This window comes from Pseudorca crassidens, chromosome 5, assembly GCF_039906515.1.
Source record: "Pseudorca crassidens isolate mPseCra1 chromosome 5, mPseCra1.hap1, whole genome shotgun sequence".
Lineage (NCBI taxonomy): Eukaryota > Metazoa > Chordata > Mammalia > Artiodactyla > Delphinidae > Pseudorca > Pseudorca crassidens.
The window spans coordinates 32,723,543-32,738,637 of NC_090300.1; the positions used below are offsets into that span (position 1 = coordinate 32,723,543).

Sequence of the window (15,095 nt, forward strand, 5' to 3'; positions counted from 1 at the left end):
GTTCCGCCAGTGTTGTGAGGATGCATATCTGATTTTACGACGGCATGGGAATCTCTTCATCACTCTCTTTGCGCTGATGTTGACTGCAGGGCTTCCTGAGCTCACATCAGTCAAGGATATACAGTATCTTAAGGTATAAACCTCTTTTATTTGTAAATTGGACTTTGTGAGCATAGAGCTCAGCCGTACCTACCTATTTCATTCAGATGTTCAAAGGGAATGGAACAAAGTCATTTCCTGTGAGACAGTTTTACCCAGGAGTGGTAGTGACAAGCAGCTCAGTAGTTGTCTTGCAGTAATCATAAATTCATTTCATCTTCAAAAAGCCTCTGGCAGAGGTCATATTATCACCATACCTTGGTGTTCATTCTCTCTCCCATAAATGGTGTTTGAAGAAGGACATGGGGGATGCTGTGTGGCCAAGTCAGCCTCCTGTAGACTTTGAGATTGGCACCTCACTACAGAGAATATATAAAATCAGATTTTTTCCCTTCATTTTCAGGACTCTCTTGCCTTAGGGAAGAGTGAAGAAGAAGCACTCAAGCAATTTAAGCAAAAATTTGATGAGGCACTCAGGGAAAGCTGGACTACTAAAGTGAACTGGATGGCCCACACAGTTCGGAAAGACTACAGATCTTAACGATCAGCCTTTGCTCCTAATGTATTTGTTGGTTTCGTTTAGTTTTCATTTTGCACTTGCACTAAATTGAACGTGACCCTGCCAGAGATGTTATAAAGGGAATGAAATCCTGGAACCCAGAGTTAAATTAAAAACAATGGCATCCCACAGAAACCTAATCTGAACAATCCCTGATGACCACCCTCTGCTTTTGAATGCTTCCAAGATTCATCATGCAAACTGTCAACATTATGGATAATCATTTCCTGCTGACTTTGCACGCCAAGGAATGCTACTAGAGATTGTTTTTTGTCTTTCTGTTTTTTGTTTTTGTTTTTTTAAGTATTTGGTACTTTTCTGGAAAGGTGTAAATACTTCTTTTTCATATTGTGACCAAGTGTTATCACTCAGCCAACTTATCCACACCTGGGGACTAGTAGCTGTTCTTACTTTCCAAATGAGGCTTAAAAGAAAGCTTTCTTTCTTCCCTTTTTAAATGTGGAAACTACAAGTTATAATATAATTTGAAATTATGATTTTTCAAAAATCTTTTAAACCTGTGGAAACATTAATTCTTTTGTTGATACTTATCTACTGTGATAGCATCATCCCAGCCAGACTTGATGAAAATCTACTTGGTGAGGCAAATATAATTTATGCTGCATATATATTTATAAAATTTCTAGTGGGAGTTCTATATAAAAAGGATGTTATTTTGATTTTCTTCAGCCTGTGTTTTAAAGTTTTACAAAAGCAGAGCTTTTTCCTAAGTTACTTTTTAGTTAACTATGTGATCCAGTTCTTCCAGCTGCTTCTATAATGAGGCACATATTAATACAGTTTTTACATGGTATCTGTGAAAGAGTTCACTTCATAGAGCATAATACTTGAGCAAATGTATCCAAGCCAGAAAGCAAATGAAAAGGAAACTATTTATGGAATAAACTCCAGGCCTAAAATTCAGTATTTTAGTAAAATGCCAGCTGTTCTTACTGTATTTATTAAAACTTGTAATAATGTGATTTTTCAAGGATATTAGTTCAAATTGAAATGTTTCATGCCACATGGAATTCTTTAATTTATTTGTTGAGGTACCATATATTTAGGGTGCTAGATGGCAGAAAATGTTAATATGTGCAATAGGAACTACTGGTTTGAATGTGTAAATGGATGCTCTTCCTGAGCACTGGCAACATCCAGCAAAACTACTGCTTATTCTCCAAAGACTATTGGGAGCTCTCAATCCTCAACGACATGGGAAAGAGAACTGAGTATTTGCCCTGCGACTGAGTTTTCTATAGGAATTTTATTAAAGATTGTTTAATTTTGTTGTCTTCCTTAATGTTCTCAGTCAAATAAATGGGTGAGCTGGTTTTGGCTGCTCTTGGGATGTGTGGGCCTCTTCTTTATGGGCAGCACAGGACCTTGGCACTGGGACTCTTTAAGAAATGGTCAAGTGAATAGACAAACCAACCTCAGGGTAAGCTAAGGCTCATGGTCTCTTCCATGACTTCTCTCGTTGTTTCCCAACCCCATCAAGCAGTATGGGAGGCCTTTTGGACTTCGGTTGGGAGCCTGAGGCAAGAGGGTGCCTTCACTGAGTTTCCATGCCTTTGGGAGGTATCCTGAGGTCTGGAAGAATGTCCCTTCAGTTACTTGGTACCCAAGGCCAGACTAGCCACTTTGTAGCTCTCTTCCATTGGGCAGGTGCTCAGAGCACAGTTTCTTGGAAATAACTCAGCTGATGGTGGGGACTGAACTCTGAACTGACCATTCCCAGGGCTGCTCTAGACTTGGTGAGAGTTGCAGAAATAGGACTGTAGGAGGACAGGTTTGTTCAGGGATCTTTGTCTGATAGCAGTCCACCATTACATGTACCAGGTTACAGATCAGGGGTTTGAAGAGTGGTGAGCATTGCCAGGCAGAAGTGGGCACCATTGTTTCCAGAGGGGTCTCCTCAGCCCATAGGTTCCTTGGTAAATATATGCTAAATCGGTGAATGTGAATGTCTTTAAGAGTAAGAAAGGGAAACGAACCTCCCCAGACAGTGCTGGACCTGAGGCCAGCATGGCTCTTAACCACCTCTGCCGTAGACCCCCCATAGATAGCATGATAGCCCTCAGTAGCTGCTGAGCACTCCTACCAGGTGCTCCCTACACACTTGCTGACTTGCATGTCCCTGATTCTCAGGGGCTCCGCCTGAGCCAGACAGTTGGAGGTGGAAGGCAGAGGATAGCCAACCAACAGAGCAGATTAGGGGTCTGGGCTGTAGGAATAGTTCCTTGCGTGGGGGCTGGTTACCCAATGCCTTGGCTCCCTGTTTTTTGGTTATTTCCCAAACCAAGATTTTGGAAGCTCTATACATTTCCATACTTGAGGACAGCATCTGTGTCTACCCTGGACTGGGAAGACAAAGGATGACTTTGTTGAACAAGTAATTCCTGAGTATTCTTCTCATGTCTATATTCAAAACCCTGGGCTGCAGAAGCTAGTATTTGCAATCCAGCTCTGCCTCTCTGACCTTGGAGTAAGGTATTTACTTTCTTTCTCAGGATCTGAGCTTCCTATTTGTAAAGTGGGATTGGTAATAACTGCCCTACTCACTTCTGTGGGAGAGGCTAGTTTAAGACTGTGATTGGAACGTGTGCTGAGTCCCAACTCAGAGGCAATCTCATTTCTTTCCCTGCTTCCCCCTCCTGAAGGGAGGAATCTCAGGGAGGGGAAACCCCTTCCAGAGCTCTATGCTTGTCTCCTGTCTTCCAGTGCATTTTCAGTTCTGCCTTGTGCAGCCCATATCCCTGACTGTCAGCACCAGATCTTAGCCAGGCAGCCTGTAATGCAGGATTCACTTGTCTGCAGAAGGTGAAAGATTGGTCCGTGAAGTGGGAAGCAGAGAGGTACCATGCCATGTGACCCTTACTATAGGGGACAAGCAGCTCTTAGGAGGGAGGAAGCAGGGGCTGTGGTTTCCTGGAGAAGTGGGCCTCTGAGCTGAGTCTTCAAGGACAGATAGGAGCTAGGTGAACAGGTAATGGGAAGAGCATATTAGGCAGGAAGGTACAGCATATATAAAGCATGATTCATGGGCATTAACAGGATCAGCAAATACTTATTTCTACTGCCTCTTGCCCTTCCTCCACATCAGAATGCTGCATCTCTTCCCAGGTAGAATTTAAACACCAGTCATGACATCCTGGAGCCTCTTCCTCTTTCAGTAGCAGTAGCAGTTTTGTCCCCTTTTCCAATGATGGAAAAACTGTCTGTCTGACAACACTTTCTGGGTTATTCCTACATGAAAATGTATAACTAATAGATTTTTGGAGCTCTTAATACCTTTCTACTTTTAGCAAAGCCCAGTTTTAACACTTAAAGGTCTGGCCTTTTAGATCTTCTCCACCTTCTTCTCTTCTACCTTTTTTTATTGTGGAAAAAGGCACATACAGAAAAGTGCATAAAACAATAACATAAATAATATTAGCATATTATAGAGCAAACATCCAGGTAACCACCACACAGGTCAAGAAAGAACATTGACAACACCTCAGAACCCTACAAATTCCCCTTCCTGGTGAAGACTCCCTCTCTGCCAAGGTAATCACCACCTCTTCTTTTATGGCAATCATCAGGATTCTTCCCCTCAACATCATGTTTTTAAGATTCAGCCATTTAGTTGCATGTATCTCCAGTTCATTATTTATCATCACTGTACAGTATTCCATGTTATGGATACCCTATAATTTACATATCCTTTCTACTGTTGGGACACATACAGGTTGATTCTAGTTTGAGGCTATTACAAATGATGCTGCTGTGATAATTATAATTTATCTCCTGTTTCACATATGTACATATTTCTTTGGATGTATATACTTAAGATTAAAATTGATGGGTCATAGAATTATGTAATCTTTTTTTTACCAAGTAATGCTAAAATGAGTAGTTGTACCAATTTATTTTTTCCTGGTACTTAATTCTTGTTGCTCCACACTCTCGCCAACACCCGGTTAACCAACATTTAAAAAATTTTAGCTGTTCTCGTGTTTATAGTGAGCTAATTTGCATTTCCCTGATTGATTAGTAATGGCATTGAATTGCTTTTTCATGTTTGTTTTTGGCCATTTGGATTTTCTGCTTTGTGAAATGTCTTCTTAAGTCCTTTATCCATTTATTAATTTGGTTACCTGTCATTTTGGTTTTTTGTTTTAAGGAAGGATTTTTTAATTTTGCTTTTTTGTTTTTGTTATGTGAAATTCTGTATATATTTTGTCTACAAGCCTTATCTTCTAATAACACAAGATCTTAATTTTAATGTCAAACTTATTCTTATTTTCCTTTGTGGTTAATATCCCTTATGTGGTATTTAAGAAATCTTTCCCTATTCCAAGGTCATGAAGATATTCTCCTGGAATACCTTATGAAAGCTTCATTTTTTTCCTAATCCATTTAGATCTGTAGTCTACCTGGAATTGCTTTTTATATATAGTATGAAGTGTTTTTTCCTAGTATCTTTTATTTGGAAAGATAATCATTCTTTCTCCACTGTTCATATCCCCCTTGGTCATAAACCATCTGTCCATATATGCATGAGTCTGCTTCTGGACTCCAGAAGATATCCAGTAGATTTCATCTCCCTATTTTATTTTACTTAATTATTAAACTCATGCATAGTACACATTGTGTGCTAGGCATGCATCTAAACTATATATATTTAACCCTTTTAACAATGTTGTATGATAGGTACAGTTGTTCTTTCCCACTTTGCAAATGAGAAAATGGAGGCACTTTGTCCACAAAGTAGGAGCCAGTATTCAAACTCAGGGAGTCTGTCTTAAGTGTCCATGCTCTTTATTCACAGTTATCAATGATGCCTCAGTATACATTTCAGAATCTGCTTGTCGAGATGCCCAAAATATGGAAATTTTAAATGGAATTGCACTAACTTGTAGATTAGGTTGAGTCAAATTGACATCTTCAGAATATTGACTCTTAAAATCCATGACAGTGGAGTATCTTTTATTTAGATCCTCTTCAGTTTATATCCACTGTGATTTATAGTTTTCTATGGAGAGCCTTGTCTATATTTTGTTAGATTCCTGGGTAAGTGATTTTTTTTAACATATTTATTGGAGTATAATTGACATTACAATGGTGTGTTTCTGCTGTATAACAAAGTGAATTTGATTGTGATGTATTATCTTTTTAAAGATATATTGCTGGATTTGATTCGCCAATAATTCATTTGGGATTTTTATGTCTATTTTCATCAGTGGGATTGGTCCATAAATTTTTTTTAAGGTCTGTTTCAGATTTTGTTATCAAGGTTTTGGTGACCTTATAACCCAGGTAAGATTGGCATTATTTCTTACTTAAAAGTTTGATAGAATTTTGCTAGTGACTTTATGTCTGATGTTTCTTTGAAGTATGGATTTAATTTCTTTAATAGCTAGAGGAATATTCAGATTTTTATATCTTACTGTGTTTGTTTTGAAGAGTTGTGATTTTCTAGGTATGTGTCCATTTCATACACCTTTTCAAATTTATTTTTATAAAGTAATCCGTGTGTTAAGAGTTCATTAATGTTGCAGGATTGATAGTGATGTCCTCTTTTCATTCTTGGTTTTGGTTAGTGCCTTCTCTCTTTTTAGTCTCACTAGAGGTTTTTTAATTGTATTGGTCTTTACAAAAATAAGCTTTTGGCCTTTTTGATCCTCTGTTGTATGTTTGTTTTCTACTCTGCTTTTACCTTTATTATTTCCTTCCTTCTACTTTATTTGTGTTTATTTTGCTGTTATTCCTCTCTTACAACTTTATAAAATGGTTGCTTAGCTGATCAATTTTAGCTTTTATAATAACAGTCTTTATCTGCATCCCGTAAGGTTTGATACGAAGTCTTTTCAAAACCATTCAATAGAAAATATTTTCTGATTATCATTTTGATTTCTTTGTGACGTGCTGGTTACTTCAAAGTATTTATTAATTTCCCAATACAGATGGATTTTCTTATTTTTTAAATTGATTCCTAGATTGGATGGCATTCACAGAACTTATCTATGAGTTAAATTCTTTCAAATTTGTGGGACTTATTTTTTTATGACTCACAGTATCGTCAAGTTTTATAAATGTTCAGTGTGCACATGAAAAAATCCACATTTTGCAGCTTTTGATCAGCTGTTTTACATATGTTCATTAGATCAATTCTGCTATGTTGTTTAAATTTATATATTTTTACTGAATTTTTGCCTAGCATTTATGAAAGCGATAAGTTAAAATACCCTACTATGATTTTGGATTTGCTTATTCTAGTTATGTCAATTTTTATCTTATAGAGTTTGAAGCAATATAATTAGGTGCATCCAAATTTAGAGACGATTTATATCCCTGGTGAATTGAACCATTTTAAAAAATTATTTTAAAGTGTTAAACCGTTTCTGATAATGTGTTTTGCCTCAATGTCTGCTTAACTGATATCAATAGAGTTATATTAGCTTTCATTTGGTTAGTGTTTGCATGGTGTGTTCTTGCAACCTTTTGGAATCCTTATATTATAAATGTCTCTCTTGTAAATAGGATGTAGTTTTGTTTTGTTTTGTTTTAATCCACTCTGACAGTCTTTACCTGTGAATTGAAACATTTAGTCTATTTATATTTAATGTAATTGCCTATGTATTTGGGGTTAAGTGAACCACCTTACTCTGTAGTTTTATTTTTCCAAGATTTTCTTTCTTTGTGTTCTTTTTTGAGTTATTTTCTTTCCCATTTTAATGGAATGCTGAAATAACTTTTACCATTAATTTGGAAATCATACACTCTTTTACCATTCTTTTATTGATTACACTGGATGACAACTTGCGTATTAGACTTATCTGAGTCTAATGTTTATTGGTACTTTTATCATCTTCCCAGACAATGCAAGAACCTTAGAACTCTTTAAATCTGTTTATTTCTCACCCAACCTATATGCTATCGTTGTTGGATTTTAATGATATATCAGTGTTAAATCCCACAAGAAAGTATTGTTTTATACAGCCACTGTCATTAAATATACAGTTAACCCTTGAACAACATGGGGGTTGAGGGGGCCAACCTCCTGCACAGTCAGAAATCTGAATATAACTTTACAGTCACCCCTCCCTATATGTGGTTCCATATCCACGGATTCAGTCAACTGTGAATTGTTTAGTACGTATTTATTGGGAAAAAAGTTTATTATAAGTGGACCTGTGCAGTTCCAATCCATGTTTTTCAAGGGTCAAATGTATATACATTTTTACTCTTATCATTGCTTTTTATCTTTTTTCCTGCATTTTCAAGCTTTCATTTGGGATCATTTGTTTCTTAGACCAAGGAATACCATTTCATATTTTTTTAAGTTGTTCTACTCTTGGTTAATTCCTTCAACTTTTGTTTGTCTGGGCCCAGAAATTTAGGTTGGCAGTTGCTTATTTCAGCACGTTGAAGGGATTTTTCCATTGTCCTCTTGTTTATATCATTTCTTTTATAAAGTTAACAGTATTGGGCTTCCCTGGTGGTGCAGTGGTTGAGAGTCCGCCTGCCGATGCAGGGGACACGGGTTCGTGCCCCGGTCCGGGAAAATCCCACATGCCGCAGAGCGGCTGGGCCCGTGAGCCATGGCCGTTGAGCCTGCGCGTCCGGAGCCTGTGCTCCGCAACGGGAGAGGCCACAACAGTGAGAGGCCCGCATACCACACTCACACACAAAAAAGTTAACAGTATTTTAATGTGTATTTATTTTCTACTAGCCACTTTTAAAGATTTTGTTTGTCTTTTGTTATTAGCAGTTTTCCTATGATATACTGAGGGCTGGTTTTCTTTCTATTCTTCCTGCTTGGTGTCTGCAGATCTTGAATCTATAGCTTGCTACCTTTCATCATTTGGAAAATTCTCTTCAAATCTGCTTTTGCATAATTCTCTGTCCTTTTGGAACTCCATTTACATGTATTTGACCTTTAATTATGTAGTCTATACTTTAATTACTCCTTTCTCTATAATCGCTTTGTATTTTTCTCCTATTTTCTTTTCACCTGTTTCCCAGTTTATTATTTCTCTGATTTTGAGTTATTAATTTCATTATTGCGTTTTTCAGTTCTACAGTTTCTATTTGGTTCTTTTTAAATTCTGCTGTGTCTTTTTATATTTTTCTGTTCTCTGTGAAATTCTCAGAGTTGTCTTTTCATTACCCTGAACATTTTAAACATAATTATGTTAAGCTTTACATCTAATGAATTCTTAATCTGCAGACCCTGTGGGCCTCTTTCTATTGTTGGTTATTTCTGTTGATGCCCATTCATGTTGCCCTGCCTTGTTTGCTCATTTATTTATTTATGCTGTATACTCACATCCAAGGTAACTCTTCTTTCAAGAACAGATCAACTCTTTATTCTTTTTTAAAAAATATTTATTTATTTATTTTTGGCTGCATCAGGTCTTAGTTGCAGCACACGGGATCTTCATTAGGATCTTTGTTGCAGCATGCAGGATCCTCCGCTGTGACATGCAGGCTATCTAGTTGTGGCCTGTGTGCTCAGTAGTTGCAGCGCATGGGCTTAGTTGCCCCACGGCATGTGGGATCTCAGTTCCCCGACCAGGGATCAAACCCGTGTCCCCCACACTGGAAGGTGGATTCTTAACCACAGGACCACCAGGGAAGTTCCTCTTATTTCTTAAGTTATGGTCTTTTGGGTCCCAGCCCAGAATGTGGGAGTTTTGCTAGAGTCCCCCAACATTGGCATTCCTGGACCCCACATTCATCTCCCTAACCCTGCAAGGCTGTCCAAAGTGCTGTTTAGATGCCTGACCTCCTGTTGCGGAATCAGTAAACATTCCCAGGATTGCTAGTAATCCAAACGCCTGGATTACTACTCTGGTTTCTGTTTCCTCCTGCACCTTGGCATAGAAATTCATCACTGCCTCTTTTGCTTTCTGGTGCCTTCAAGAAGATATGTTTTATATTTTGACCAATTTTTCAGTTGTTGGCAAGAGATCTGTCAGCATTACCTTGTCCACCTTTACTCCTTTCTCTACTAACTCTTCATCCACTTTCATATGGCTTCTTCCTCATTTCACTGAGACCGAGTTTATTAATTTTTTCACCAGCATCCTTGATGTTGCCAAATCAAATGGACACTTTTCAGTTCTCATGCTTCTCATCTTCTCAGCAGCAATTTGACATAGTTAACTATTCCTGTTTTGTAATACTTTGTACACCTTAAGATTTTCCACTGTCTCAAAACATTCCTCAGTCTGTTTTTCTAACACTTTCTCTTCTATACAATCTGTTTTTCCTTTGTACATTTCTTACAAAAATTTTTTAACAAATGCATAAATGTGATCATAAATGCTTTCTTTTTTAAAATTGAAATCTTATTTTTTTTTCTTGAATTTTGTTTGGTTATCCCCACCCCACTGTCAGCCTCATTCTCTATCCCCGTTAGGTAGCTCATGTCACCTGTTTCTAACCTTTCATATTTCTCTCCATGCTTGTATAATCGTATACAGAAAAAGATATATACACACACACACATTATACAAGGTGTCTATTTTTCTTTTTCTTTTTTTTTACACAATTGGACTATATTATGCCCACTTTTCTGCAACTTGCTTTTATTTTGGTTTACTGTATTTTTTTTTTTTTTTTTTTTTTTGCGGTACGCGGGCCTCTCACCGCTGTGGCCTCTCCCGTTGCGGAGCACAGGCTCCGGACGCGCAGGCCCAGCGGCCATGGATCAAGGGCCCAGCCGCTCCGCAGCATGCGGGATCCTCCCAGACCGGGGCACGAACCCGCGTCCCCTGCATCGGCAGGCGGACTCTCAACCACTGCGCCACCAGGGAAGCCCTACTGTGTTTTTATTCAAAAATACTTTAAGGAAAGCTCTCCAGTTCATTCTTCTAAATGGCTGAATTGTAGTTAATGGTGTATAATAATTTATTCAATCATTTCTCTGTAGATAAGCATTCACAATTTCCAGTTTTTTCCCCCCACTATGCACAATGCTGCAGTAAACATCCTTGTAAAAATATCCTTATGCTGATACTGAAGGCTTTGTTTTTATGGGATAGATTCTCAAAGAGAAGGGTGTGTGAGAGGTGTATGTGTGTGTGTGAGTTGTGTTTTTAAAAACTTTATAAGTATGCTTTAAAATCTTTACTGAAATGTAAGCATTCATACAGAACATAACAGACAGAAAGGTAAAAATCATATTGGTATATAGCTTCATTAATTTTCACAAAGTGAATACATCTTTGTAAACGGCATTCACAACAAAAATTACCTTTATCCCAGAAATTTCTCTCGTGCTCCTAGTTACTAACTACACCCTAAAGTGAGCATTATGTGGACTTCTAAGACTATATATTAGTTTCTGCCTGTTTTTGAGTTTTATATAAATGGAACTTTCAATTTAATAAATTGCTCTCCTAAGAACTTACTTATTTTCATCACCAAAGTGTGAAGGGGTACCCTTTCTTCCATGTCTCAGTCAGTAATATGTCATTGCTCTTTTAAATATTTTTTGCTGTTTTCATTGTTAAAATAATACCCCAGCTAAAAATTAATTTGAGCATTTAAAAGATATATTTGTTGGCTATTTGGATTTCGTTTTCTGTAAATAGGCTATTAACATCCTTTATCCATTTTACAATTAGCCTGACTTTTCTTATCAATGTTTAAAAGCTCTTTATATATATGTTGGACCTTGTCATCTACATTATAAGTGTCTTCCCCATATCTGTTGTTTGTTTATTGACTTTGCTTATGGTATCTTTTACCATACAACTTTTAAACTTCTAGATAATCAAATAGGTGGTTGTTTGATAGCTTCAGGATTTTCTTACCTAATGAAGATCTCCCTTGCCTAAATGCTGTAGCCCTTCAGGGTTTAACCGTCCCTTCTTTTTTTCTCTCTCTACAACCTTCCTAGTTGTTGTTATTCATTTCCATTGCATGAAATCTCCTGTATATGTTAATGATGCTCACAGGTTTATCTCCATCCCAGACCTCTCCTCTGAGCTGCAGTAATACAAATCTCCCTGCCCGCCATCTGTGAGGGGCGTGTTAGGTCCTGGGGGATACAGCAGAATGCTGTCCCTGCCCTCAGAGCTTGATAGAGGATGTATTGTGTGAAATGGAAGGGATGACTGGGATACTTGCTGATCTACTGCACATTTTGTACTGCTTCGAGGGAAAGACTACAGTCAAAGGACTACATATCTATTAGAGAATGAAGACAACAGAAAAATAAGTAAAAGAAATGAAAAGGTAATTCTTGGAAAAGGAAGCCTGAATGGCCAATAAACATGTAAGACACTCAACTAGTAATCAGAGAAAATTCAAAAGATACACCATTTTATTTATTTATTTATTTATTTAGGCCGCATCCCACAGCTTTCAGGATCTTAGTTCCCTGACCGGGGATTGAACTCGCACCCTTGGCAGTGAAAGCGTGGAGTCCTAACCACCGGACCACCAGGGAATTCCCATGACATACCATTTTTAAAAAAACGATTGGATTGGCAAAACTCTGAAATCCTGACAGTATCAAGCTTTGAAGATTCGAGGTAAAGAATTCTGCTGGTCAGGGCTTCCCTGGTGGTGCAGTGGTTGAGAGTCTGCCTGCGGATGCAGGGGACGTGGGTTCGTGCCCCGGTCTGGGAAGATCCCACATGCCGCGGAGCGGCTGGGCTCGTGAGCCATGGCCGCTGAGCCTGCACATCCGGCAACAGGAGAGGCCACAGCAGTGAGAGGCCCGCGTACCGCAAAAAAAAAAAAAAAAGCTGCTGGTCAAAGTTTATAATGGTACAACCACCTTTGAGAGCAATTTGGCAAATCTTTAATATGATTTACACTACTCTTTCATTCAGCAATTCTACTTCTTAGCATACCTAAAGCAGTGCTTCTCAATCCTTGATGTACATACAAATCACCATGGGATCTTATTAAAACCCAGATTCTGATTCGGTAGGCTGGAAAGATCTGAGATTCTTAATTTGTAACAAACTCCTAGGTGATGTCATTGCTGCTGGTCCAGGGACACACTTTAAACAGCAAAGCCCTAGAGAAACTGGAGCATATTGTCAAGGGACACACAGAGACACAAAGATGTTCATTAGAGCTTTGATGGTATAATGATCATCTGAAAACTACTGCGGCGAGTGGATGGCTAAATTCATATGGTTGAATGCAAGAGTTAAAAGGAACTGGAGTTACGTGTACCAACCTAGATCAATCTCAAAATCAATACTGAATGGAAAAAAAGCAAGTTGCAGGAAGGATTCATAAAATATAACATTTAAAATTTTAAGTAATACTGTATTTTTTTAGGGATATATACCTACACAGTTAATATAGACTTGCATGGGAATGGTAAACGTCAAGTTCACGATAGTGATTACTTTGGCAAGGGAGGGGTATGGGAATAGCAAGGGTATATGGCTCTTCAGTTGTATTTTAATGCTTTACTTATTAAACTGGATGATAGGTAAACCCAGTTAAATAATACAAGTGTTTGTTTTATTATTTTCTATTTTTTCTACATTTAAAATATCTCATTAAGCAAAACAACAAAACAAATAGCCTTATTTTTTAGGTTGGAGAAACAGAGGCTGAAGAACTTAACCTTTGGTGCCGAACTTCAAACCCAGGCTGTACACCTTCCTCGTGACCCTGCTGGGTTTTTTGTTTGTTTGTTTGTTTGGCTGCACCGCAAGGCTTGTGGGATCTTAATTCCCCGACCAGGGATTGAACCCGGGCCCTCGGCAGTGAAAGCGCTGAGTCTTAACCACTGGACTGCCAGGGAATTCCCCCAAGCTGCTTTAAATTAACAAAACAAAAAACATGGGTTCACCAAGTCAAAGGCAAACTACATTCTCAAGGTTTGGTCTCCAAAAGACTGAATCAAACTGTATCCCCATGTGTTTGCTGAGGAACATAATAACACACTGCAAAGTACAGTTCTGACTGCTAATAGCTAGAGTTCAAAACAAAGTGCCTAAAAATAATTGCTTTGCTTTTGGACATGGCACAAAACATTTTTTGTACCAGATAAAATATGGCCATTAAAAGTCGCCCTTTAGGGGCTTCCCTGGTGGTGCAGCGGTTAAGAATCCGCCTGCCAATGCAGGAGATATGGGTTCGAGCCCTGGTCCGGGAAGATCCCACATGCCGTGGAGCAACTAAGCCCATGCGCCACAACTACTGGGCCTGTGCTCTAGAGCCCGCGAGCCACAACTGAGCCCGTATGCCTCAACTGCTGAAGACCACATGCCTAGAGCCCGTGCTCCACAATGAGAAGCCACTGCAATGAGAAGCCCGCGCACCGCAACGAAGAGTAGCCCCTGTTTGCTGCAACTAGAGAAAGCCCGCTCACAGCAACGAAGACCCAACACAGCCATTAAATAAATTAAATAAATAAATAAATAAATAAATAAATAACGTCCTTTATTCAAGGGAAGTGAAAACGACCACACCCAAACACTTGAAAGCAAACCCCAAAATGAGTTTAAGCCTCAGAAGAGTCCCTCTTAGTTCATTCATGTCCTAATCTTCCAGTGGCAGTGAAGGAAGGCTGGGGGGGTGGCATGGGGAGAGCAGGGGGATGATTTCTATACATGTGGTATGCTAACCTTCCAGTCGTAAGACTTCAAATAAAACAAATGTCAGAGTAGGTAACTCACAGGCTAATTTTAATATGCTCTGCCACCACGCATGTTGCCTGCGGGGGCCCCGCCTGTCTAAGCCACGTTCCCTCGCTGCTGTCCTGCCCCTCAGTTCCTCGTGCCTGATGTTAGAGCGTGGTTGTGCCTCTGTTCTGCCCCAAATCTCTTAGAAATACGTGAGCGGCAGGGAGAAGGTAGTACAGCACATAGGTTTTAGCGTCAGAAAAACCTGGGTCTAAATCCTGCCTGTTCCAGTACAGAACAGCTCACTAAGCTTGAGACAATGTCTCCAGGCCAGTGCTGTCCAATCAGACTTGGTATGATGATGGAAATGTTCTGTATCTGCACTGTCCAATGTGGTGACTGCTAGCCTCATGTGACTGCTGAGGACCTGAAATGTGGCTAGTGTGATAGAGGAATTTTTAATTGTTTCATTTTAGTTAATTTAACTTAAATAGCTACATGACTAATGGCTACCCTAGTGGACAGAGCAAGTCTAGAAAATGGAGAATTCTCCCTCTTATGGAGGATCCCCATGTGATAATGGACATGAAATACCCCGATAAAAGGCTCTACTATTAAACCAGGTCCTGCCCTGAAAGACCTTCAGGAACGAGTACTGACACAATCTGGACCACTTCCCGTACTGAGGCGGCATCTCTGTGAATCTGCCTGGGTGGGTCTGCTTCAGTCACAAAGCGCTAACACTGGTGCTAGCTACCTCCACACAGGTGTGCAACTCTGACTTTCTAAACACTGCCTGACAATGCAACTGATGCTATCTGGTGTAAAGAAGTTTGCTTCTT

At 39.0% G+C, this 15,095-nt stretch overlaps 1 protein-coding gene across 2 annotated transcripts in view; it reads left to right on the plus strand.

The window, feature by feature from the left end:
• The window catches only part of PIK3CB (phosphatidylinositol-4,5-bisphosphate 3-kinase catalytic subunit beta), a 193,211-nt gene extending 191,211 nt beyond the window's left edge, over positions 1-2,000 (plus strand). For both annotated transcript variants that reach the window (XM_067737676.1, XM_067737677.1), the window contains exons 23-24: positions 1-133; positions 503-2,000. In XM_067737676.1, coding sequence (XP_067593777.1) covers positions 1-133; positions 503-640 — 271 coding nt within the window. In that variant the 3' untranslated portion in view covers positions 641-2,000. The remainder of the gene's footprint in view (positions 134-502) is intronic.
• Positions 2,001-15,095: the final 13,095 nt, after the last annotated feature.